Source organism: Giraffa tippelskirchi, chromosome 6, assembly GCF_054371585.1.
Source record: "Giraffa tippelskirchi isolate mGirTip1 chromosome 6, T2T-mGirTip1v1.2.pri, whole genome shotgun sequence".
In the NCBI taxonomy this organism is placed as follows: Eukaryota; Metazoa; Chordata; class Mammalia; order Artiodactyla; family Giraffidae; genus Giraffa; species Giraffa tippelskirchi.
Window position 1 is genome coordinate 93,993,011 of NC_137280.1, and position 24,668 is coordinate 94,017,678.

General features: G+C 51.6%; 2 protein-coding genes across 11 annotated transcripts; one reads left to right on the forward strand and one right to left on the reverse strand.

Moving 5' to 3' along the window:
* The first annotated feature begins 724 nt into the window (after positions 1–724).
* On the forward strand, positions 725–14,790 carry SH2D3A (SH2 domain containing 3A). 6 transcript variants are annotated; one of them, XR_014056505.1, is made up of 11 exons: positions 725–881; positions 1,851–2,091; positions 4,449–4,585; positions 5,972–6,321; positions 6,696–6,772; positions 11,540–12,021; positions 12,152–12,267; positions 12,426–12,600; positions 12,684–12,795; positions 13,250–13,478; positions 14,268–14,790. XR_014056505.1 is itself a non-coding variant. In XM_081499337.1 (11 exons), the coding sequence occupies exons 3-11, from the start codon at positions 4,517–4,519 to the stop codon at positions 14,426–14,428; spliced, it is 1,728 nt and encodes a 575-aa protein (XP_081355463.1). In that variant the 5' UTR covers positions 798–881; positions 1,851–2,091; positions 4,449–4,516; the 3' UTR covers positions 14,429–14,790. The 6 variants fall into 6 exon arrangements, 5 of the variants coding, with proteins under 5 accessions (XP_081355462.1, XP_081355463.1, XP_081355465.1 ...); XM_081499337.1 differs by having other exon boundaries at positions 798–881; positions 13,293–13,478; XM_081499339.1 differs by lacking the exon at positions 1,851–2,091 and having other exon boundaries at positions 816–881; positions 11,540–11,805; positions 11,920–12,021; positions 13,293–13,478.
* A 353-nt stretch (positions 14,791–15,143) lies between these two features.
* Positions 15,144–24,616, reverse strand: TRIP10 (thyroid hormone receptor interactor 10). 5 transcript variants are annotated; one of them, XM_081499319.1, is made up of 15 exons: positions 24,516–24,616; positions 23,237–23,352; positions 23,096–23,152; positions 22,100–22,247; positions 21,960–22,022; positions 21,643–21,747; positions 21,423–21,551; positions 20,498–20,644; positions 20,180–20,374; positions 18,967–19,134; positions 18,595–18,704; positions 16,266–16,398; positions 15,894–16,039; positions 15,683–15,804; positions 15,144–15,558 (listed from the first exon to the last, which is right to left on the reverse strand). In XM_081499319.1, the coding sequence occupies exons 1-15, from the start codon at positions 24,537–24,539 to the stop codon at positions 15,410–15,412; spliced, it is 1,812 nt and encodes a 603-aa protein (XP_081355445.1). In that variant the 5' UTR covers positions 24,540–24,616; the 3' UTR covers positions 15,144–15,409. The 5 variants fall into 5 exon arrangements, with proteins under 5 accessions (XP_081355445.1, XP_081355447.1, XP_081355444.1 ...); XM_081499321.1 differs by having other exon boundaries at positions 15,144–15,586; XM_081499318.1 differs by having other exon boundaries at positions 18,595–18,722.
* Between the last annotated feature and the right edge of the window lie 52 nt (positions 24,617–24,668).

Consider the following 24,668-nt stretch of genomic DNA (forward strand, 5'->3'; position numbering starts at 1 on the left):
ACTACGCACCCTCAAAAAACTTGGCCAGAGGGTCCTATTTCTGGTTCCAGATCCCCCCCACACACACACCTTCCTCACGCTTGTCTCCAGGCAACAGAATGGAAGCCGCCTTCCCCTCCTTCCCTCCACCTAGGAAACCACCTGAATGTTTGCCCCCCACGTCCCGCTAGATTCTAGATCAAGTCCTACGGTCTGTTACTGGGAAAGACTGTCGTGTTTTCCCGCATCTCTCTCCACAAACCCGACACCCAATGTGCGGTTCCTTCCGAGAAACCCAGGGGGGCAGTCTGGAGGAAGCGCACTCTGCCACGTCACAGCCAGCACCACTCCCGGTCGTGTGAGATAGCCCGTAAAGGCCGCCCCGCCCCTGCCCGGAACAGAGGGGCTAGGAGACATCCCTTGCCCCGTCTCAAGGGGTCAGGGGCTCTTAAGACCAGCCTGTGGCCTTAAGCGGAAACAAGGGACAGGGCTCTAAGGGCGGGACTAAAAGAGGGGTGACTAGATGAGTGGGCGTGGTCAGTCTGAGGGGGCGGGGCAAGTTTAAGGGGGCGGGTCCACTAGTAGGAACTAAAGGAGTTCCCCAGGGAGCGTGACCTACGGGAAGAAGGTTCATCCAAGGGGGCGTGGTTAGCGAAAAGAAAGTTTATAAGGGGCGGGGCGATAACAAGGGGCGGGGCGAGAAGTTACAGTAGGAGAAAGGGCGGGGCCTGGAGGGGAGGAGTTTAAAGTGGGCGGGACCAGGTGATGGCGCTCGGTTCCCTACAGGCGCTGCCGGGGAAGGCTGGACCTGGCTGGGGCGGGGAGGGAGGGGTCGGGAGACGCAGAGCCTCAGGCCTCCGCCCGGCCCCAAGTTCTTGCGAGCTCCGCGGGTCCCGGCCCAGGTGAGTGAGGGGCCCCAAGCACAGCCAGGACAGGGAGATTTGGTGGGGGTAGGGAGTTCTCTTTTCCAGGTGGGGCCACCTGCTCTCTGGAAGAATCTAGGTGTCTGTCCACGCGCGTCCGCGAACGTAAAAGGGGTCACCTGATTGGGTCGCTGTGCATCATGCGTATCCGTGTACCTGGGCGCCCTCCTCCAAGCGTATTTTCTCTGCAACATGGACAGCCTCCCTGCTTCCATGCCTGAGCAATCTTTTTAAACCACAAACCAGATCGTGCCCCTCTCTCACTTCATACCTTTCCGTAGCTCCTCTTCCATCCCACCGAAACGAAAATTCGAGGTCCACCAGTTTCTGCATCGTCTCTACCTAACCTCACTGCTCTCCACTTCGCTCGTGGCTCACAGCATTGTCATACCTGCCTCCTTGACGATGTAAAATATAAAAAGCAAGCTCTGCACCTTTGCCCTCCCTGTATACCCCTCACCTGTACTGCTCTTTCTTCACATCTTTGCTTAACTGTTCCTTACCCCTGGTAAGGAACATGAGCTGACATGAGATCTCAGCTCCCATGTCACTTCGTGGAAGACAGCCTTCTGACTACCTATTCATATTTAAGATAGCCTCCCCTGGCCAGCCTCTCTTTACATCTCCCTGTCTTATCACCTTCGTTGTTCACCCTTAGACATTATCTTCTTCATTCATCGTGCAGTTATTTGTTTTGTGTGTCTCCTCCACCGGAGGGGCCTTGGTCTCATTCATCACTGTTTCTCCTTGGCACACAGTAACCAGTCAGTGTTTTGCTCACGTTTGAGTCTCCGTGTCCATCTATGTCCCTGTCTCATGCAGGTGGTTGCCCCCTACAGGAGTATATGGTCGATAGAAGATGAATAATCCCTTCCCTTCTTTCCCCAAACTTGCCTCTCACCCACCTCCTCTCTTGATTTCTGCTGCCTTCCTCTCTCTCCTGCCCAGATACCCAGAAATTATTCCAAACGATGAAGGACAGGTGGATGACTTAATTGGCCTGTAGCTGTCCTGTGACCACTCTGAGCTCCCCCTGAACAAACCAGTCAGTGATGCACCTTCACACCCACTAAGGGGCACGTAAGACAGAGGACGCTGGAGTCAGGGGACTCTTAAAACCAAGGCCAGACCAGGCCCAGCTGACAAACAGGAAGTGCACAGGTATCCGGGAGACACACCTGGTATTCAGGTATGTGGCGCTTGGAGCCAAAGCTCTGCTCAGCTCTCCCGCCCCTTAAGCCACCTCAGACCAGTCTGGGAACCTCCTAGCCCTTTCAGGCCCTCAGCCCAGCTGACTCACGTCCTAAAAATCCTCGTGCTGTTTCCCTGCAGACCTGCCAGGCCCAGAAGGCCCTGGGGGTAGGGGAAGCAAGACACTTTCCCCACCACCACCTCCCACTCCCTCTCCCCCTCTTCCTTCTCATCCAGAGCAGTTTTTTCACCAGATACTTGAGAGACAAGGGGCCTGAGGCATGCGCGATGATCAAGGGGTCCTAAGTTTGATCACAGTAATAAGGAAGTGGATCAGCTCCAAAATATGAAAACCTGCAGATGTCTATTTGCTGTTTGCTGACCTGTCTACAAAAATGTGACCTTTTAATGGTCTTTTAAAATGGGTTTCCCCACTGGCTCAGTGGTAAAGAATTCACTTGCAACCCAGGATTTGGCTGGAGACACAGTTTGATCCCTGGGCAGGGAAGATCCCCTGGAGGAGGAAATGGCAACCCACTCCAGTATTCTTGCCTGGAGAATCCCATAGACAAAGAAGCCTGCCGGGCTACAGTCCATGGGATCGCAAAGAGTCAGACACCACTGAGCGACTGAGCACACAAAATGACCTTATTGGAAAGCCACGCATGGGTTAGATTTTTTTGTACAATCTAAGAATCCTTGAGTGTGCCTACAGTCCAATGAGATGCTATGGGTTTTAGTAGATTTAATTCTCCCCAGCCTGGAGTTTATTTCACCCCAAGAACCACCCAGCTTGAGACTTCCCTGGTGCTCCAGTGGCTCTGCTCTCCCAAAGCAGGAGGCCTGGGTTCCATCCCTGGTCAGGGAACTAGATCCCACATGCTGGAACTAAGAATCAATGGAGCCAAATAAATAATTTTTTTTTTTTTTAAAGAACCACCTGAATTGGTCCCTTAAAATCCTCCCAACCTTTACCCACCCCCCACCCCGAAGACCTTCCCAGGTCACCCTATAGAAAAATCTTAACTCCACCGCTTGAATTTTCCTATCAGATCCCTGGTTTCATTTTTCCTCTTAGTTCTCTCTGATCTATCTTAGGCTTCCTTTTCTACTCACTTATTTTCCTAATCTCTGTCTTCTCAGCTAGAAGATGCCTAAGGGCAGGAATCTTGGTCTGCGTTGTTCATTGCTAGGTCTCTAGGGCCTAGAAGGGGCTCCCGGCACAGAGTGGGTACCTCATATTCTTTTGAGTCAATTTGTTAATTAAATTCCAGAAAACATAGCACTATGTCATCTGCATTAAAAATTGCATTACATTTGAGATCATTGTCTTCTTCCTTTGCAAGAATCCCAGTGAATTTACATGACTGTTTTCATGAAATCACAGCCTATTCTAAATTAAAGTTAGGGACTTCCCTAGGGGGTCTAGTGGTTAAGACTCAGCAATTCCAAAGCAGGGGGTCCGGTTTGATCCCTGATTGGGGAACTAAGACCCCAGATGCTGCATGCTGCTGCTGCTGCTAAGTCGCTTCAGTCGTGTCCGACTCTGTGCGACCCCATAGACGGCAGCCCACCAGGCTGCTCTGTCCCCAGGATTCTCCAGGCAAGAATACTGGAGTGGGTTGCCATTTCCTTCTCCAATGCATGAAAGTGAAAAGTGAAAGTGAAGTCGCTCAGTTGTGTCCGTCTCTCCGCGACCCCATGGACTGCAGCCATGGCATAACCAAAAAATAAATTAATTAAAAATAATAAATTAAATTTATTCACTTCATGCTTAGTCGCTCAGTCATGTCTGACTCTTTGCAACCCTTTGGACTGTAGTCTTCCTGGCTCCTCTGTCAATGGGATTTTTCAGACAAGAATACCGGAATGGGTTGCCATTTCCTACTTCAGGGGATCTTCATGACCCAGGGATCGAACCCACATCTCCTGTGTCTCCTGCATTGCAGGTGGCTGCTTTACCCACTGAGCCATCCAGGAAGCCCCAAAGTTACTCATAGCTTGAATTTAATCTGATATATGTATCAAATATAACTCATATAATTTATAATTAAAAATATATAATCTGACTATGGGTAACTTCTTTAACTTAATATAAATATATATTAACATATATTTTAAATATATTTATATTTAGAATATAAAATACACAAATATTATATGTAAATATTTCAATACATTTATATATAATTATATAAACATGCTGTATATTAAAATATAATATATATATACATATACAGAGAGCATTGCATTTTATGGCTTGATAAGATGTGGGCTGTTGTTTTCAAACTATGAGGAACATGAAAGGGCTGACCAAGCCATTCAGGAAGCAAGAATATTATTCCTGTTTTACAGATGAGGAAGACTGAGGCCTGTTGGAAGTACAAAGCACAGCCCCTGTACCCTCTGCCCCCGAGAGCTCCATGCAGGTGCCACAAGATGGAGAGGACTTTGTGGGCCAACCCTGGTACCACGGCCCCCTGTCCCGCCAGGTACCACTGCCTCCCACAGGACCACATACCATCTGATGGGGAGTCTCACTCATCTTTGACTTATTGGGGACTCCTGGGTCCCAGATAAGGGCCTTAGGGTCAAAATCTATCAGAAAGAGTGTCTTAAGGGCTGAGGATTGTTTTGCACTTGTTGGTCTATGTGGGATGTCACTTCTTAGCTTTAAATTATCACTTCCTTTGGGATGGTGTTGAAGAAGGTGACAGGAGTTGAAGAGGGTACTAATGACTCCTCAAACCACCCTTTGACCCTACTTGTCTCTCTCTCTCTCTCTCTGGATTCCAGGCCACCTGTGGCCGCCAGGGTCCCATCTCCCTCTCAATTCAAAGCACCTCACTCTCATCTCCAACTTAGGAGTCACCTTCAGGAATCCCAGGACTTGAGACATCTAATCAAATCATGGGAGGCAGTGTAGCTTAATGGTGAAAATCCCACACTTTAGCCACAAACAGCCTGAGTTCAAATCCTATCCCTACAACTTATATTGGATGTAAACTAGAGCAAGGTAGTTGATGTCTCTGGACCTCTGTTTCCCCATCTGTAAAATGGGCATAATAGTACCTACCTCTTATCCTTGGTAAAGGATGAAGTGAGTTCATACATTTTACACTTAAAACAGTGCCTGGCATATAATAAGGGCCAAACAAGTGTCCTTTGCACATATTGTACAGTCCCCAGCCTCCATCAGCAGCTCTGCTTTGTCCCTCTATGATGTTGTGGCCCTCAGGCCCTGTTTTCAGCCACCATAGCTGGCATGATAGTGCTCCATTTTTATAAAGGTGAATTTCAAGGCCATGGTCTGTTTGGAAGAACCTAGCAAATGGCTTTTCTGAAAGCCATATTTGCATAACAAGCTTGGCACATGTCACCAGGTTGGAAGTTGCATGAGTCAGCGTCATCTAGTGGCTGTAACAAACATTCCCACACTGTCAACAACTCCATCAACATTTAAGGACTAGTTCACGTCACAGTCTAAGAGGATGCAGAGCTTCAAAAGGAGTCAGACCCAAGCCCTTTCAGTCTTCTGCCTCCACTATCCCCCAGGGCTCTGGGGGCATCAACTGACAGATTCAGGACGAAACCTGTAGGATTCTGCTAGACTATTTCATGGGCCAAGTCTGACCATTCCCCACAGTACTCCTCCCACATCCCATTGGTCAGATCTTGTCATACAATGGTTAACCGCAAGGGAGCCTGGGAAATATAGTGCGGAAGTATGCCCACTAGAAAAGAAGACCTTGTTTGGCTCAAAACTACCCAGTCTCTGGGGTGGCTTTTCTTGGGCGGGGGCGCGGTCGGGAGTCTCCATTAATTACTGATATGTGCTCATGCGTAAACCCCTTGCCCCCCCGATCCTCCATCCCTAGAAGGCCGAAGACCTTCTCCAGCAAGATGGTGACTTCTTAGTTCGTGCGTCCAAGTCCCGTAGGGGCCAGCCTGTGATCTCCTGCCGCTGGCGGGGCTCAGCCCTGCACTTCGAGGTGTTCCGTGTGGCCCTGAGGCCCCGGCCAGGCCGGCCCGCAGCCCTCTTTCAGCTAGAGGATGAGCGTTTCCCCAGCCTGCCTTCCCTGGTTCGCAGCTATGTGATTGGCCAGCGTCCACTGTCCCAAGCCACAGGGGCTGTGGCCTCCAGGCCAGTGCCACGGCAAGGACCAATTCGACGCAGCTTTAGTGAGGACACCCTTCCAGACAGCCTGGCTCACACAGAGCCACTCAGGTATTCACAGGCTCTCTACATCCCAAAGACACCCAACACCCCCCAGGGTTCTCCACCTCGACTCTGTCCACTGTTGACATTTGTAGCCAGATTATTCTTGGTTGTGGGGGGCCATTCTTTGCATTGCAGACTGTTGAACAGCATCCCTGGTCTCTATCTACTAGATGCCAGTAGAATGCTCTGCACCCCACACCTTAGTTGTGACAACCAAAAAATATCTCCTGACATTGCCAAGTGTTCCCTGGGGTTAGCAAGCACCCTGGGGGATCCCCTGGTTCTGAATGATGGGATTTTCTGGGATTGGTGGAGGCTATATGTTATCTAACTATCTGCTTGGAGTAGGACAACATATCTCCCTCATCTCTGTCCCCCAGGGATAGGAAGCGGAGCGATAGTCAGCCTGCAGGTTTGGAGCATATGTGGCGGCCACCAGAAGACCCCCCTGGACCAGGTAAAGGGTATTCCAGGACAGGACATAGCTCAGAAATTCCTCTGCTATGCACTATCCAAGTGACACTGGGCAGGTGACAACCTGCTGGGAAAAAAGGATGGTGATGCTCTCAATGTTGTCACAGTGACTAAAACACACACAGGAACTTTGTAGGTGCTTAAAACTATGGGTTTACAATGATTCCAAGAAACCCGCCATGCTCTAACCATAGCTAACCTCTCTAATAATTCCATCCCTCATCCCCTCTTCCCTCCGGCCACACAGACTTCCTTTCAATTGCTGGTTGTTGTTGTTGTTCAGTCTGCTGGAACCTTGTACATTTGTTCCTGCCTCAAGGCCTTTGCACTTGCTGTTTTCATCATTGGAAAGCTCATTCCCTAACCTTTACCTGACTGACTGTTTCTCATCTAACAGGAGTTCCTCAAAGCAGCTAACCCTGACCATCCGACATAAAGGAGGAGCTCCCCTTGTGCCCTGACTGCCCTGTCGTCTCCCATTCAACATGAGCCCTCACTGTGTGTGTCAGACACTATACTAAGTGCTGAGATACATCAATGAACAAGAAAGACAAAGATCCCTGCTCAAGTGGAGCCAACATCCTATTAGAGAATGAAGGACCATGAACAACAGAAATGAGTCAATTTGTTGTTCAGTTGCCAAGTCGTGTCCACTCTGTGATCGCATTGACACAGCACACCAGGCTTTTCTGTCCTTCACTGTCTCCCAGAGTTTGCTCAAATTCTTGTCCATTGACTCAGTGATGCTCTCTAACCATCTCATCCTCTGTTACCCCCTTCTCCTTTTGCTTTCAATCTTTACCAGCACCAAGGTTTTTTCCAATGAGTTGGCTCTTCCCATTAAGTGGCGAAAGCATTGGAGCTTCAGCTTTAGCATCAGTCCTTCCAATGATCATTCAGGGTTGATTTCATTTAGGATTGACTGGTTTGCTCTTCTTTGCTGTCCAAGGGACTCTCGAGTCTTCTCCAACACCACAATTTGAAAGCATCAATTATTTGACACTCAGCCTTCTTTATGATCCAACTCTCACATCCATACATGACTACTGGAAAAATCATAGCTTTGACAATACAGACCTTTGTCAGCAGAGTGATGTCTCTGCTTTTTAATATACTGTCTAGATTTGTCATAGCTTTCCTTCCAAGGAGCAAGCTTTTAATTTCATAGCTGCAGTCACCATCCGCAGTGATTTTGGAGTCCAAGAAAATAAAATCTGTCACTCCTTCTACTTTTTCCCCTTCTGTTTGCCATGAAGTGATGGAGCCAGATGCCATGATGTTTGTTTTTTGAATGTTGAATTTTAAGCCAGCTTTTTTATCCTCCTCTTTCACCCTCATCAAGAGGCTCTTTAGTTCCTCTTCACTTTCTGCCATTAGAATGGCATCATCTACATATCTGAGGTTGTTGATATTTTGCCTGGCAATCTTGATTCCAGCCTGTAATTCATCCAGCCTAGCATTTCACATGATGTACTATGCATATAAGTTAAATAAACAGGCTGACAATATACAGCCTTATGTCACTCCTTTCCCAGTTTTGAACCACTTACAGTAAGATTCTAACTGTTGCTTCTTGTCCAGCATACAGGTTTTTCAGGAGACAGGTAAGGTGGTCTAGTATTCCTGTTTTTTTAAGAGCTTTCCACAATTTGTTGTGTTCCACACAGTCAAAGGCTTTAGCATAGTCAATAAAGCAGAAGTAGATGTTTTTCTGGAATTCCCTTGCTTTCTCTATGACCCAACAAATGTTGGCGATTTAATCTCTGGTTCCTCTGCCTTTTCTAAACTCAGATTTTATATCTAGAAGTTCTCGGTTCACGCACTGCTGAAACCTAGCTTGAAGGATTTTGAGCATAACCTTACTACCATGAGAAATGAGTGCAATTGTATTGTAGTTTGAACATTCTTGGAGAAGGAAATAACAACCCACTCTAGTATTCTTGCCTGGAGAATCCCATGGACGGAGGAGCCTGGCAGGCTACAGTCCATGGTGTCACAAAGAGTCAGACACGACTGAGTGACTTCACTTTTGAACATTCTTTGGCATTGCCCTTCTTTGGGACTGGAATGAAAACTAACCTTTTCCAGTCCTGTGGCCACTGCTAAGTTTTTCAAATCTGCTAATATATTGAGTACAGCACTTTAACAGCATCATCTTTTAGGATTTGAAATAGCTCAGTTGGAATTCCATCACCTCCACCAGCTTTGTTTGTAGTAATGCTTCCTAAAGCCCGTTTGACTTCACACTCCAGGATGTCTGGCTCTAGGTGAGTGACCACACCATCATGGTTATCCATGTCATTAAGAACTTTTTTTGTACACTTCTTCTGTGTATTCTTACCACCTCTTCTTAATAGCTTCTGTTTCGCTTAGGTCCTTACCATTTCTGTCCTTTATTGAGCCCATTCTTGCATGAAATGTTCCCTTGATATCTCCAATTTTCTTGAAAAGATCTCTAGTCTTTCCCATCCTATTGTTTTCCTCTATTTCTTTGCATTGTGTTCATTGAAGCAGGCCTTCTTATCTCTCCTTGCTATTCTCTGGAACTCTGCATTCATTTGGGTATACTTTTCCCTTTCTCCCTTGCTTTTCACTTTTCTTCTTTCCTCAGTATTTGTAAATCCTCCTCAGACAACCATTTTGCCTTCTTGCATTTCTTTTTCTTTGAGATGGTTAGGGTCACTGCCTCCTGTACAATGTTACAAATCTCTGTCCATAGCTCTTCAGGTACTCTGTCTATCAGATTTAATCCCTTGAATCTGTTTGTCACTTCCACTGTATAATCATAAGGGATTTGATCTAGGTCATACCTGAATGGCCTAGTGTTTTTCCCCTACTTTCTCCAATTTAAGCTTGAATTCTGCAATAAGGAGCTGATGATTTGAGCCACAGTGAGGTCTAGGTCTTGTTTTTGCTGACTGTATAGAGTTTCTTCATCTTCTGCTGCAAAGGATATAATCAGTCTCATTTCCATATTGACCATTTGGTGATGCCATGTGTAGAGTCGTCTCTTGTGTAGTTGGGAAAAGGTGTTTGCTGTGACCAGCACATTCTTCTGACAAATCTCTGTTAGCCTTTGCCCTGCTTCATTTTGTACTCCAAGGCCAGACTTTCTTGTTACTCCAGGTATCTCTTGACTTCCTACTTTTGCAACCCCCTATGATGAAAGAGCATCTTTTTTGGTGTTAGTTCTAGAAGGTCTTGTAGGTCTTCATAGAACGGTTCAACTTCATCTTCTCTGGCATTAGAGGTTGGGGCATAGATTTGAATTACTGTGATGTTGAATAATTTGCCTTGGAAACAAACCAAGATCATTCTGTCATTTTTGTGATTGCACTCAAGTGCTGTGTTTCAAACTGTTTTGTTGGCTGTGAGGGCTACTCCATTTCTTCTAAGGGATTCTTGCCCACAGTAGTAGATATAATGGTCATATGAATTAAATTTGCCCATTCCTGTCCATTCTAGTTCACTGATCCCTAAAATGTCGATGTTTACTCTCTCCATCTCCTGCTTGACCACATCCAATTTACCTTGACTCATGGTGTGCTGCAGTTCTTAGGGTCACAAAGAGTTGGACACACCCTAGCGACTGAACAGCAACAACAAATGGATCTAACATTCCAGGTTCTTATGCAATATTGTTCTTTACACCACTGAAGTTTACTTTCACCACCAGGCACATCCACAACTGAGCACCATTTCCCCTTTGGCCTAGCTGTTTCATTCTTTCTAGAGCTATTAGCGATTGCCCTCCCCTCTTCCCCAGTAGCATATTGGATACCTTCTGCCCTGAGGGACTCATCTTCTGGTGTCATATCTTTTTGCCTTTTCATACTGTTCATGGGGTTCTCACGGCAAGAATACTGGAGTTGTTTGCCATTCCCTCCTCCAGTGGACCACTTTTTGTGATAACTCTTCACTGCGACCCATCTATCTTGGGTGGCCCTGCATGGCATGGCTCATAACTTCATTGAGTTATGCAAGCCCCTTTGCCATGATAAGGCTGTGATCCATGAAGGGGAATCAATTATGCTTTGGGTTAAAAATGAAAAGTAGGACAGAGCAAGGAGTATTACAGTTTTTCGTAGTAGTCAGGAAAGGTCTCATGGAGAAATACTTGAAGGGGATGATGGAGGGAACAATGTGAATAATAGGGTGAGAGTGGCCCAGACAGAGAGAACAGTCAGTGCAAAGGCACTAGAACCAGAACAAGAGTTTGAACTGTTCATTGAACCAAAAAGAAGTGAGTGTAGCAGAAACAGTAAATGTTTAGTAGATACAGTCTCCCAAAAGTCTGTGTGCAGTTTTAAGTTAATAACCTCAGAAGTAAATATACCACAAACTTAACAGATGACATCATTCGAAAGTTTGATAAATTCAGTTTCTTTGAGGCATATGTAACTTTGTGAATTTTGAGTGACATATTTTTTTCATTTTAATTTTGTGTGGTCAATGCTTACCGTCTTCAATCAGAGGAGCAAAAAGGAAGAGTTCAGACTTAAAATGTAGTATTCAGAATTGGCAGAACTACACCCATGTCAGAGAAAGTTCATTCTCAGACCATTGGTAGGTGTCTAGCATTGATGTTGGTGAAGCTGTTCAGCTTCAAAGCTGCACCAAGCTAATTTAGGACACCTGGTTATTGGCTGAATGAGTGCAGGAACCAGGAGGTTGGTAGCTTAGGAAGCCATCACCCCAGCCAGCTATCTTCTCTATGTACCTCTTTCTCCCCCTCTTGTATGACCCCCAGGAGCCTCCACTGTACCTGCATCTGGCCTACCTCGGACAGGTAGTGACCCCGTGATACTAAAGACCCCAGTTCCCTTGGGGTCCGTTGCTGACAGTCTCAGGGCCTCTGATGGTCAGCTTCATGCCAAGGCTCCAACCAAGCCACCTCGAACACCCTCACTGATGCTGCCTGATGCCTCTGGACGCCCCCCGACGTACTGTGAGCTGGTGCCCCGAGTGCTCAGGGTCCAGGGACCGCCCCCTGGCCACAGCTGCCCAGAGTCAGAGGTGCCCTGGTGGGAAGCCGAGGAGGAGGAAGAGGAGGACAGATGTTTTGCAAGACCGCAGGCTGAGGTCTCTTTCTGTCTCCCTGACACCCCCTCCTGCCTGCTGGGCTCCCAGAATCGGCCTCTGGAACCCAAAGTCCTGCATACTCTCCATGGCCTGTTCCTGGAACACCATCCTGGGAGCACAGCTCTCCACCTGCTATTAGTGGACTCTCAGGTGGGTCCCCTACCAGGTTTTCCCTCCCCGGGTAGGGCCTGAAGCCAGGGCATGACCCAAACCCACCTCACACCCATAGACTCACTCTGCTCCTTTAACGTCCCTACTCTTAACCCGCCCCCATCGCCAGGCAACAGGCGTCCTGGGAGTGACCAAGACTCAGAGGGGCGCCATGGGGGTCGCCTCTGGTCTGGAGCTGCTCACACTTCCCCACGGGCATCGCTTGAGGCTGGAATTGCTGGAGAGGTGAGCCAGCCACCTGAAATCCCCAGGGTCTTCAAACCTCCTCCCATTCGCGGTTCCCCAGGGAGGAGGGGAATGGGCAATGCCGCCGACTGTCCCTCCTCACCCCCGCATCGCAAACCTCCCCACTGCCCCCAGACCCTTGCCCTCCGCCTCTACAGGCTCGAGACGCTGGCGTTGGCGGGGGCGCTGGCAGTGCTGGGCTGCGCAGGGCCGCTGGAAGAACGCGCGGCCGCCCTGAGGGGCCTGGTGGAGCTGGCCGTGGCGCTGCGGCCAGGGGCGGTGGGGGACCTGCCCGGACTGGCCGCGGTGATGGGCGCCTTGCTCATGCCCCAGGTGCGTGGGAAGCAAGGGAGGAGGCCGGGGCGCAAGTGATGGGGAAGAATGAAGGGAAGGAGGGCTCAGGTCTCTTCCTCCAGGTGTCGCGTTTGGAACGCACATGGCGCCACCTGCGAAGGAGCCACACGGAGGCTGCGCTGGCCTTTGAGCAGGAGCTGAAGCCGCTGATGCAATCGCTGAATGAGGGCGCAGGTGAGTGGCGGCTTTCGAGGAGTGATAACCCTAACCAGAATCTGGATTCACCCCTAAGCCCCGCCCCTGGGTCTCTCCTAGGCCACGCCCCCTGCCTAGGCCCGGCCCCTGACTCACATCCAGCAATGCGCTAGGCTCTGGCCTCCCGGTCTCGCGCCGAACCCTTGCTTCTGTCCCGGGCTCCCCCTCGGCTGTACGAGCCGCCTGCATTTTCGATCCTAGGCTCCGCCCCTTAATCGAGGCTCCGCCCCCCGCGCCCTTGCCCCCGCCCTCTACGAGAGACTCTGCCCTGGACCCAATCCCTAGGCCTGTTCTAGGCTCCGCCCTGGCTCTAGGCCACACCCTTGTCCTCCTCTGGTCCAGGCTCGAGCCTCCGTGTCTGACCCAAACCCCGCCCGCTGCCCTGTCCTAGGGTGCCCTGGCCCCAGTGTATGTCGCATCCTCTTCACCCTAGGACCCGCACCCCGCCCCTAGCCCAGCCCAGACCCTTCCAACAGGACCCAGCGATCCCGGCGAGGTGGCGCTGCCGCACGTGGCACCCGCGGCGCGCCTGCTGGAGGGTGAGGAACTCCCGGGGCCCTTGGACGAGAGCTGCGAACGGCTGCTGCGCACCCTGCACCGGGCGCGTCAGACAGCCCGGGACGCGCCCAGATTTCGGGAGGCGGCGGCGCAGCGCCTGCGAGGTGAGCGCCTCCCCTTCGAGGGGTTGCCAGAGGATCCCCACTTTAGGAACAACCTGCATGCTCCAGCGCGGTGCCCCCAAACCCACCGGACCAGAGACTAGACTCCTGTCTAGTCAAACTGGGCGGGCCCCGGTCCCAGGGATGTTCTCACCCCCACACACGCCACCGCCACCTGCAGCGTTGACGGGCACAGCGCCCTCTGCCCCTCGAAGCCACGCCCACAGGGCCACACCCCCCACTCTCCCACCTGGGAAGGCCCTACCCCCAGAGGGTCTCAATTCCCCGCAGGAATGCGCAGCTCCCTCCAAAATGGCTCAGACCATCACTCTGGCAGAATAGCGGCCCCACTGTACTCAGAACCACACTTCTCTCCTGTCCTGGGGCAGCCCTGCCACCGGAATCCCCCACCTGGATGGTTCCTTAAGACCCTTCTCCTTCCAACATGGCCCAACCTCCTCCTCCCAAGTTTGTCGCGCAGGGTGGCCCCAAATTCCACCCTCAAGGCAGCTCCATCTCCAGGTTCTACCCCTAAAGTAGGGGGCACCCTGATGTGGCCCCTGGAACAGACTGGCCCCCATGCACCCTGGCAGAGCCCTCATCGATCAAGCCCTTCAGCCACCCCCCCACCCCCACTCCTGCAGACCCCTCCCCAGCTAACCCTGTCTGGTTGTTCAGATAATCTGGGGCAGAGTCCCTCCTGGGTCAAAGTCCAGAGGGAACCAGGCAGATGTGGGAGGAGCAAGGCAGGTGCCTGGGCCCTGCCCCGGGTTCACCTGGCCTCGCCCCCAGGATTCCGGCCCAACCCGGAGCTGACAGAGGCCCTGACCACTGGCTTCTTGAGGAGGTTGCTCTGGGGGAGCCGAGGGGCTGGGGCGCCATGGGCCACACGACTCGAGAAGTTCCAACGCGTCCTCAGCATCCTCTCACAGCGCCTGGAGCCTGACCCTTGAAAGCACAAACCCCCTTCTCACGCTGGGATACCCAAGAATCTGGGGACCCCTAATGGAGACCAAGGAAGCCGCCCAAGTTTCTTAACCCAGCCAAATGCAGCGGGGACCTGCACCCTGCCACACAGAAGGAGTGGACCGGTTTGCAAGAACCCACCTTGCACCCTAAAAAGGCATGTGGATCCTGGGAGTGGGCAGCTCTTGCCTTATACTAGAAGACCCAGATGTCTGGAGGCTCTGCACACCCCACCCCACCCCTACCCCACAAGTGGTGAATGTGGGTCTCTTAATGTTAAAGATAACTTGAAGATCTGTCTGTAAGAGGCCAGAGTTCAAGTGTTTTAAAACCTGTGTGACTTCTATCAGATCACTTGACCTCTCTGTGCCCAGTTTCAATATAAAAGTGAGACTGTATTTTCTAGGGGTTATCATGGGGATGAAAACTCAACGTTTGAATGAGCTTCTGGGTGGAAAATGGTTGGCACACAGTAGGTCCTAAGCAGATGTGAGCTGCAGGGAACACCAAAGGGGTGACATCCAGCACCCCCTTCCATACCGGAATCAGACAAGCACTCGACTCCCAGCAAGGAGCAGTTTGTCCAAGGTGTACCCAGGTTCATTGCCACTTCCTCATTCCCCGCGTGGCCCTTAAGGAGGGTGGTGTTTGAATATCCAGCCCCAGTATTCAAACCTCCTAATAAGCCACATACTCCAAGAGTTTTTCATCACTTTTTATATAAAACAAAATGACCCTAGCCGAGCGGCAGGAAGAAAAAAGATTCGAAACATGAGTATGTACATCAATGGTAGAAGGCACAGCGGGTCCATCTGGGGAGAGGAGTGAGGGGGTGGGGGTGGGGGGCAGCAGGTTACACAGGTCTCAGCCAAAGCCACGGGGGCAGAAATAAAGTGCGTAGGTCCTGGGGCCCCCCGTGGCCCAGAAGCAGCAGCCAACAGCCCCCCTCTTCCCGCTTCCAGCAGGGTTCAGTTGAGCATGACGCGGAGGTAAGAGGTGGGCACATAGCCCTCACCTCCCTGTTTCCGCCTGACCCGGGTCCACCCGTCGCCTTTGTCTTCTTCCATGAGACTGAGGTCCTCGCCCTCAGCCATGGAGATGGTGCCCTCGCTGGACCCTGTCACGGAGCGGCAGTGGGCTCAGGTCTGCTGGAGGCGGATCTTAACAGAGCCCAGCCCCAAATGCCACCTTCCCCTACCCCCCCGCCAAAGTCATCAATGTACCACCCAGGCTGTCCATACCTTCAAAGTGGTAGATGGCCACACAGTGACCAATGGGGGAGGCAGGCTCCTCCTCAAATTCTTCATCAAACTCCGTGTAGATGGGGGCGTCCTGACCCTCCTCAGAGGGGTGCTCTTCAGAGCTGGTTGGAGAAGGCAAAGCAGTGAGAACAGGTACCCCTTACCAGGGTCCAGGGTCTGGGGACAGACCCACCCTGGCCTCCCTGCTCACCTCTCCTTGTTCTCTTGCAATCCATTGTTGCTGTTGCTGCTGCTGTCTGGCGGCGCGCTGGCTGGGGGGTCTGGAGGCCGGGTGTGCCGGCCCAGGGTGTCTCCCCGGTTGCTTAGGACCCGGCTCTCAGCTTCTGCCAGCCAAGCCTGAGAGGAGGGGACCGCACACTCAGCTCCAGGGCCAGGCTCTGGGGTCAGCCCACTCTGGGCCTGGAGGTTTCCTGAGATCACCCATGTACACCAGAGGCAGTGATGAGAAACAGCTGGAGCCCCCACCACCTACACCTCCCTTTCCCTCATTCTCCCCCCTCCCCACCAGGCAGTGACTCAGCCAGGCCTGCCGGCCCCGCCTCTCCCCAGGGTCTGCCCTGACCTCATACTTCTGTACTTCCAGTTTCAGCCGTTCGATGTTGTTCAGGGTTTCCGTGATCCGGGGTTCCAAGCTGGCTGGGTCTCCCATCTGGGGTGTCTTTTCATACACATCCTTCATTTTCTTCAGGGCCTCCCTAGGGTGAGACAGATGGAGGAGAAAGAAATCCATGTGATTTAACAAACAAAAAAAGACGGGCTTTGCTTCAGGGAGCTCAGCCAATGTGTCATAGCCTGGATTCAAATCCCAGAGCGGGCATTTCCTAGTTGTTCCAAAACTGTGTCTCAGTAGGCTTGTCTGTGAAAGGAGAATAATGGTATCTATATGTGTTGTGAAGATGAGAGCAGTGCCTTTACTGGAATATAACTATACTGGAGTATAGTTGCTGTACAATGTTGCGTTAGTAAAGTGAATCAGCTCACATGTATACATATATCCCCTCTTTTTTTTGGATTTCTTTCCCATTTAGTCCACCACAGTGCATTGAGTAGAAGTCCCTGTGCTATATACAGCAGGTTCTCATTAGTCATCTATGTTATACGTAGTAGTGTATATAGGGGGCTTCCCAGATGGCGCTAGTGGTAAAGAACCACCCATGCAAGAGATGCAGGACATGCGGGTTTGATCCCTGGGTCAGGAAGATCCCCTGCAGAAGGAAATGGCAACCCACTCCAGTATTCTTGCCTGGAAAATTCTATGGACAGAGGAGTCTGGAGGGCTACAGTTCATGGGGTTGCAAAGAGTCTGACATAACTGAGCAACTAACACTTTCACATTTTCACACTGAGTGCATATGGCATACCAGAAACCCATTCTAGGCATTAGAAATACAGCACTAAACAGAATTATGTGGATTCTACCTCTCTCAGGTAGGATACACATTGTCTCCTATGTGTATCACAGTCTCTCAGGCAAACAGGAATTCTAATGATCCATGTAAGGAGTTAGAAACTCTATAAACGCTAGGTATTATTATTTTCATTAGTCTCCTGTCCCTGCTTCCTCCATGCTATATATACAGGCGATAATTGTTACATGCATAGACCTCTGGAAGATGACAAACCTGGGTTAAACTTCTTCTCAGTCCTAATACCTGATGCACATTACAGATGAGGAAACTGGAAAGAGCTAGAATAAAGGCCAGTCCATTTGAACTCCAGAGCATGCACCTGTAACCCCAACATCATAAAAATCTCAGGAATGGGGACTTCTCTGTTGGTCTAGTGGTTAAGAGTCTGCACTTCCCCTGCAGGGGGCGCGGGTTCCATCTCTGGTTGGGAACGAAGACCAAGGATGCTGCCCAGGATGCTGCTTGAGGTGCAGCCAAAAATTTAAAAAAAAAACAAAAAAACGAAACACTCGGGAACAATAATCAAATGGAACTTTACACCAATAAAAGCCATTTTGTACAAGGAGTTCTGTGCAAAACAGCAAAATATCATTTGGCTGCCTATCTGCAAGTGGCAAACGTCATTCTTATTATGTAAGAGGACTGGGAAGAGAATCTTGCTGCTTGGAAAGTGTGAGTAAAGATTTTCTTTTTTTTTTAATCTGGCAGGTTTTTTTATTGTTAATATTTTAAATGTTTTGAGTTATTAAATGAAAAAACCATGTGCTTTTTTTTCTTTTTGCCAATTAATGGAGTGAATAAGACACATAGATGTTATTGATATTGAACCATCTTTGCATTACTAGGCTAACCCCACTGATCATGGGGGTTTTTTTGGTTTTTTATTATTATTCTTTATTATGCCATATACATAATATAAAATTTGCCATTTGTGCTATTTTTAGGTATACAGTTTCATGGCATTAAATTCATTCATGGAGTTGGACAATCACCATCACCACATGATGTAATACTGTTTTTAATACATTGCTGGACTTGGATTGGCTAGGATTTTGCAATCTAAGATTGTTAAGTTAATTAAATAAATCCATAATTTTATTTTCTTGAGTTCTTGCTAACTCAGTTTTGGAACTGAGATTCCACCAGCCTCCTAAATGAGCTGGCAGCTTTCACTCTTTTTTTCTTTCTCAATCTTTTTGGCAGCATGTGGGATCTTCATTCTCTGACCAGGGATTGAACCTGTGCTCCCTGCATTGGCAGCACAGAGTCTTAACCACTGGACCTCCAGGGAAGTCCCTTTCACTCTTTTTCTGTTTCCTGGAATGACTTGTACAAGGTGGGAAGTAACTATTTCTTCTACCTGCAGTTCACCTATAAGCCCATTGGGGCCTGGGGTTTGTTAGAGAGATCTTTGGGTGCCATTTCAATGTGATTCATTTATCCTTTCACCTTGTTCCTTACCTGCTCAGCCCCTCACCTTACCTCTGGTCCATCTCCTTCTGTAGTTCACGGTTCCGTTCTTCCAGCTGCTGCTGCAGTCGCTTTCTCTGCTGCTCTGGGGGCAAGTGGCTGAAATCCTCAGTCACCACTGTCTGCAAGGTGGAAGAGAACTGAGTTCCGGAACACAGAGTTTGAGCTCCCAGATCTAAGATAGGCCTAAGATACACCGAGTCCACCTTCCTCCCTGCCCAAGGTTCTTGGGGGGCAAGGCCATGCACAGAGCGAAGCAGGTCCGGGTGGGGCCTTGGAAGGAGGGGGCCCAGCCAGCGGCAGGAAGCGAGCCCAGGGTCCCGCCACCCGGCCGCTGGGCGGGCTGGGGCCGCCCCCTCCTCCTCCCCCGGAGGCCTCACTTACCCCACGGCTGCCTCGAAGGCTGCGGAAGGATGCTAGCCGCGGTTTGACCGACTTACTGATCTCGCTCAGTATGGCCAAGGGGTCGAGGCCGGAGCGGGGGGACGGGGGTCCGTTAGGTAATGCCGAGGGCAGGGGGCCCCCCAGGGGGGAGAGAGGTGGGGGGCACAGCTACCGGCAGGGGCCAGAGAGGGCATGGGTCAGAAGGGTCGGGAGGATGTAGAGAACAAAGACGGATGGACGGACGGGTGGACGGCGGATGGACGCAATAAAGAAAAAGAAAAAAAAAAAAAACCAAATGGAGAAAAGAAAAAAAAAAGTAAGAAAACCACAACTCAAGATGCACAATCACACACACAGAAAATGCATGCAAAGAGCAACACAAAAATCTGGGAGGTGGCGGGAGGGCATTAGATTGTGAGCCAGAAGGCCAGACCCCTCCATCTCTATCCCCCAACACTTCCCACTTCCCTTGTATTCTATGTCCAGTTTCTAGAATGGAGCCTGGGGGCACAGGGAGGCCCATGTTTCTCTACCCCATCCCCACCCCCAGCTTTCTGGGCTCACAGTCTAGAAGGTGGAAGGAGAGGCATGCAGAAATCAAGGTCTCAGACAAAAATGGGGCCATAGATGTCAAGGGCAAGCTAAGAGAAGGGTCAAAGGCATGAAATACCAAAAGGGCTACAGCCAGGGTTTAAGCTAGAGGATTCAAAGTATACATCGACAGGGATCGAAAGTATGAAACAGGAGTCAAAGGTATAAATTGGGCAGAGGAGGCGGTTGTCAAAGGTATAAACCAGAGGTGTCCAGGTATGTGCCTGACATTGAAAACCAAAAATCCCCAAAAAAACCAGCCTGAGGGTAGGGCGCCCAAAGACTCATCAGAGAGTTGAAGAGATTCAAGGGGAGTCCCTAGGGATGGTGTCCCAAGCCCTCACCTAGCCCTGAGCCCCAAAGCAGGTCTCTTTTCTCAGCCTCCTGAGAAGCAGCAGACAGACGCCACAGGCCCTCCCCCCTCAATCCGCACCCCCCCCCAGCCTCGGGGGACTCCCAGACCAATGGCCCAGCAGCCTTCCTTCCCTCCAGCCCGGGCCAGCAGCCAAGAGGAAAATTCCTGCCCGGGACTCAGCGTTCCGGCGGCTGGGGCTGACTCAGTGTGGGCCCCCGCTGTCCCCACTCACACCCAGCCCTCCACCCTGAGGGCCCCGGCCCCCACCTTGTTCTTCTTGCCGAATGGCCAGCGCTTAGCCCGGCTGCGGCTCGTGCCTCGGAGCTCTGGCCGTCCATCAGAGGGGGTACCCAGACTGCTGTCCGAGGGCACGCGGTTCATGGGCTGGCTAAAGTCTTCGAATTCCACGTCACCCGGGCGGGCAAAGCCTGACTTGTGCAGCTCAATTAGGACCTGGGAATCCTGGGGATGGTGAGGGGCAATCAGGGGCAAGCCTAGGGGCCCAGCCTTCCGACTCCTACTTCTGCACACCACCCCCAAACACTGCTTGTCCCCCGTGGTCCACTGCCAGGACCAGGCACCCACGTTCTTGGCATTCACAGCATCTGCGGCCACCTTCATGCCCTCCAAACACTTGGCGATGATGGGCACCACCTCTAGCTCGGTCTCTGACAGGAGTCCGTAACCAGCCCCCAGGTGGGTGGCCCGCCGCTCGTCCATGTCCTGCAGCTTCTGTAGAGATGGGGGGCACAGTTCTCAGGGGCATTGATCGAGGGGCTGGTGGCAGAGTGATTCCCTCCCGAGCATAATGGAGCCCCACACTGACCACAGCCCCAAACCCAGTTTAGCAGGGAAAACACAGAATTGAACACAGAGACTTCCAGCTCAGTGTGGTCAGGGGAGAAATTTCAGAGGCCAGGGAGATGTCAGAGAGGGATTTAAGGCCCTCCCCTTGCCTAGGGAGTCAGGAAAGTCTTCTCAAAGGAGGTGAAAATGGAGCCAGGAAGGGACTTCCCTGGTGGTCCAATGGCTAAGGTACTGCATTCCCAATGCAAGGGTCCAGGTTCAATCCCTGGTCAGGGAACTAGATCCCACATGCTGCAACTAAGACAAGGTGCAGCCTAATTAATTAATTTAAAACATATACAAAGAAAAAAACAGAGCCAGGAATTTCAAGAAAAAAGCTGACCCAACACAGATACTGCCAGTCTCAGGGTTGGGATAGAAAGTAGAGTACAAGGCTGAAACAGAAGAAGAGAAATTTGAGATCTTTCAGAGGATTTGTTAGAACTGGAGCTTGGAAGAATGTAGGAATTACAAAAGGAAAGAATGACATTCCTGGCAGAAAGAACAGCTTGAATAAAATCAGAGAACACTTTGACTATTTGATTCTAACTCCTTTTCAATTTAGAGATTAGGGCATTACAGTTGGGGTTTTGACAAATGTGTAGGAGTTGGTTAACTCTGGGGTTCTCTAGGGAAGGTGGGACTGGGGGGTTGTAGCACTCACATCAAATATCTGGGGCATCTGGGAAAAATAGAAGTGAGACTGGTCACGGTTGAAGCGCTGTAGTTGGGCTGCATACTCATTTTTGCTTTCTTCTGCCATGTGACTCCGAAGGTGGGCTTGTTGTTTGGCCTGAGGAATATAGAGGTGGGGGGAGGGTCATAGCCCAGATCTGGCCTTGCCTAACCCTGACCCCCAAGCCTGTCTCAGACCCCACAGGCACCTTCTCCACATCTGCCTTGGTGGCGTTGATATCCTGGTCAAGCCTCTCAGCGGTCTGGGCTGCCTTCTCAGCCTCCCGGCAGTCCCGTTCAAATTTACGTTTACTCTGTGTTGGGGACAGAATCGGAATGACGGAGCTGCCTGCCACGGTTTCAGGGACTGGGGAGATGCCACGCAGCAACCGGGAGTCGGAGTGGTGACAATAGGCAGGTTGGAAACCCACAGGAGAGGAGGGGTCCAGGCCAGCCGAAGTGGATCGACAACCCTCACCCAGCTGCTCGGGGCCAGAGCCACGCTTCTCCACACCCACAGACTCACATTCTCCAGCTGCTTGAAGCCACTTTCCAGCTGCTGCTGGGCCCGACGACCTTCTTGGAAGTGCTATGGGACGAGGGGGCGATAAGGCTCACCCTGATGTCAGGGGACCCTCGGGAAGCCCCAGAGAAGGGATCACCCACCATCTTTCTCTCCTGTTTCATCTCCTGCGAGTACTTGGCCAGCTCGAGACATACACGCACGCTGAGGTTCTCGGCCACCAGCTCCCGCTGGCCAGCAAAATCATTCACCTCCTGCAGAATCTGCACGAAGGACTGTTGCTGGCTGAACCTGGGGTGGGGTGGAGGGGGGGACAGGGGCTGGGGGTCAGGACCCCTGGGAGCCACATGCCCCCAGACCCACCTCCATATGAGAAAGCGTGAGCCCCAAGACATTCACCCCAGAAGCAACGATTAATTCTGGCCCACACCCCCAACCCTCAAGGGGGACACAGAAACTCAGAATTCTCAGAACTTGGGGAGGTCTTAGAAAGGGGATGCGATGCTTACACCATCTTTTTGTATCACCCTTGTGGTGTCAGTAGCAGCATCGTATAATCAAATACTATAAATGCTTTTGTAAGAAGCATTAGTATTCACATAAGTGAGATAAAATCCAAGAAGACCCTAATGAACTTAATTAACTTCATGTCAATTCAGGTCTTGAGATTGCCTCCAAACAAGCGACCAGAAAATCTTTTGGGGGTTTCTGGAACTGGAATAAAATGAAACGGGCCAGGCACTGTTTTAACACATTATCTTAATCTTCATATGAGCCTCTACAAGGACATCGTCATCCCCAATTCACAGGAGAGGAAAACCGAGGCTCACACCATGAGTCACTTGCCCAGAGTCACTCATTTAATAACTGTGGGAGCCTCTCCCATTTAATAGCTGAGGGAAAAGGAGGCTGAGAACTGAAGTCAAGTGTCCAAAGCAGTTCGGCTGGAAAGTAGTGGATTTAGAATTCCAAGCCAGGTAATTCGGTTCCTGCATCCAAGCTCACACCTCTAGGTGGAACTGGGGTGAAAAGTGAGGGATCTGTTTGCGGGAAGCCCAGCTTGAGAGAGAGAGAAGTGGGTCCCATACCCCCCTGCTCTCCCAAATCTAGCCCTGTATCCATCCGGTGTTCGTTCTTACTTGGATTCAGGGTCATCTTTGGCAGGTCTTTTGGGCATGTATTTTTTCACCAGGCTCCTACGGAGAGAGGCAGGAAGGCTGAGCCCCCAGTCCTCCAACCGCTCCCCTGAACCCCAGGGCGCGGCCACCCTAGGGTCTCACCGCAGCTGCTTTGCATAAGCCTGCTCCACCTCTGTCCGCTCTTTCACAAACTTCACGTATCTGTCCAACAGGTCCAGACCCCACTGCGTGTGCCGCTCGAGCACCTCAAACTGATCCTAGCAGGGGGATTGGGAGGACCGAGGTCAGGACCCGGGGACCCCACAGCCGCCGACCCAGCGGCAAGGGAGCCTCCCAGCTCCGAGCTCCAAGAAGGAGTGGCTTCCCGGCCCCGCCCCGGAGCGGCGCGGGGGGAGGCAGGAAACCGGCGGGAACCCCCTCCCCTTCCCAGGAAGGGCCAGGGAACTGAGGCGGGGCCCCAGCCGGACTACAGGGTCCCCTCTCCCGGCGTCCAAGAGGGGTGTGGAATGGGACAAGGCCACTCCCCCTGCCCCGGGTCCCCTAATCCCCCCCAGATTCCGGAAAATCCGGCCGGCCTGGCGTGAGTCAGGGCCAGAGGGGCAGGGTTCCCTGCAGCTTGGGGGGGGGCCCAGGATGGTCGAGCGCGGGCATCAGGTTCCCCCAGTAGCCACGCTTCCCAGGGTCCCCCCAGGGGCGACTCAGTTTTCTTCACTGACTCCACTTTACGTCCAAAAGAAATCCCAGAGTTGGTGTGGGAGGGACGATCTAGTTAACCCAGGGCGCCCAGGAACCCAGGAGTGCCACCGCCCCCAGAAAGAGGAGGGATCAGAGGTTCCGGTTAGGAAAGGGGGAAAAAATTCTGGGGCTTCCAGGGCATAGGTTCGAGGCGATTGGTGGCGGCCCCTCCCAGTGCCTAAGGAGGGCTGGGGGAGGGGGCTGAGGCCGAGGATCGCAGCCCCCTCCCCCTACAGTGTCCCAAGCCCTAATTGTAGATTAGAGGCGACGTGAGGGCGGTCTGGACTTCCAGGTCCCACGTGGGGTTGTAAGTGGCCAGAGGGCCCCCTCCCCCGCCCCAGCTGGACAGGCGGACGGCGGGCAGGGACCCAGGGGCCGTAAGATAAGCCGCCGGCCCAGTCAGGGCGCTCAAAATAGGTGACCTCTCCCGGCTGCTCAGGCCTGGTCCCAGGACTTCTGCCCTCCTCACTATGAACCCCGTACCTCAGTTTCCCTACGCGGCTCCTGAAAGGTCCCCCTCCGCTCCGGGGCGTCCTGAACCGCCCTGGGAAACTCCGCGGAGAGAGGGGATTCCAGGGGTCGGTGGAAGGGAACGCGCAGAGATCCCGCTGGGGTACTGCAGGGGCAAATCGTGGGTCTGGACCCCAGGAAGGGAGGAACTTGGAGTCAAGCGGAACGGACTCACCCACAGTTCGGTGCCCCAATCCATGCTGCTCCCGCCGCGGCCGACGCCTCCGCCGCACCCGGTCCCTGCCGCCGCCGCTGCCGGGAGACTCAGCCCAGGGCGAGGAGCCCGACCCCGCCCCGCTAAGGCTCCGCCTACTCCAGGCTCTGCCAC

Excerpts from the sequence above, each read along its gene's own strand:
- SH2D3A (XM_081499336.1), top strand. The coding sequence starts at position 4,517 with ATGCAGGTGCCACAAGATGGAGAGGACTTTGTGGGCCAACCCTGGTAC. Across the intron at positions 4,586-5,971 it reads ACGGCCCCCTGTCCCGCCAG|AAGGCCGAAGACCTTCTCCA; the intron begins GTACCACTGCCT and ends CTCCATCCCTAG. Across the intron at positions 12,601-12,683 it reads GCGCCTTGCTCATGCCCCAG|GTGTCGCGTTTGGAACGCAC; the intron begins GTGCGTGGGAAG and ends CTCTTCCTCCAG.
- TRIP10 (XM_081499318.1), bottom strand. The coding sequence starts at position 24,539 with ATGGATTGGGGCACCGAACTGTGG. Across the intron at positions 22,023-22,099 it reads TGAAACAGGAGAGAAAGATG|CACTTCCAAGAAGGTCGTCG; the intron begins GTGGGTGATCCC and ends CTCGTCCCATAG. Across the intron at positions 19,135-20,179 it reads CATTCGGCAAGAAGAACAAG|CTGTGCCCCCCACCTCTCTC; the intron begins GTGGGGGCCGGG and ends CCCTGCCGGTAG.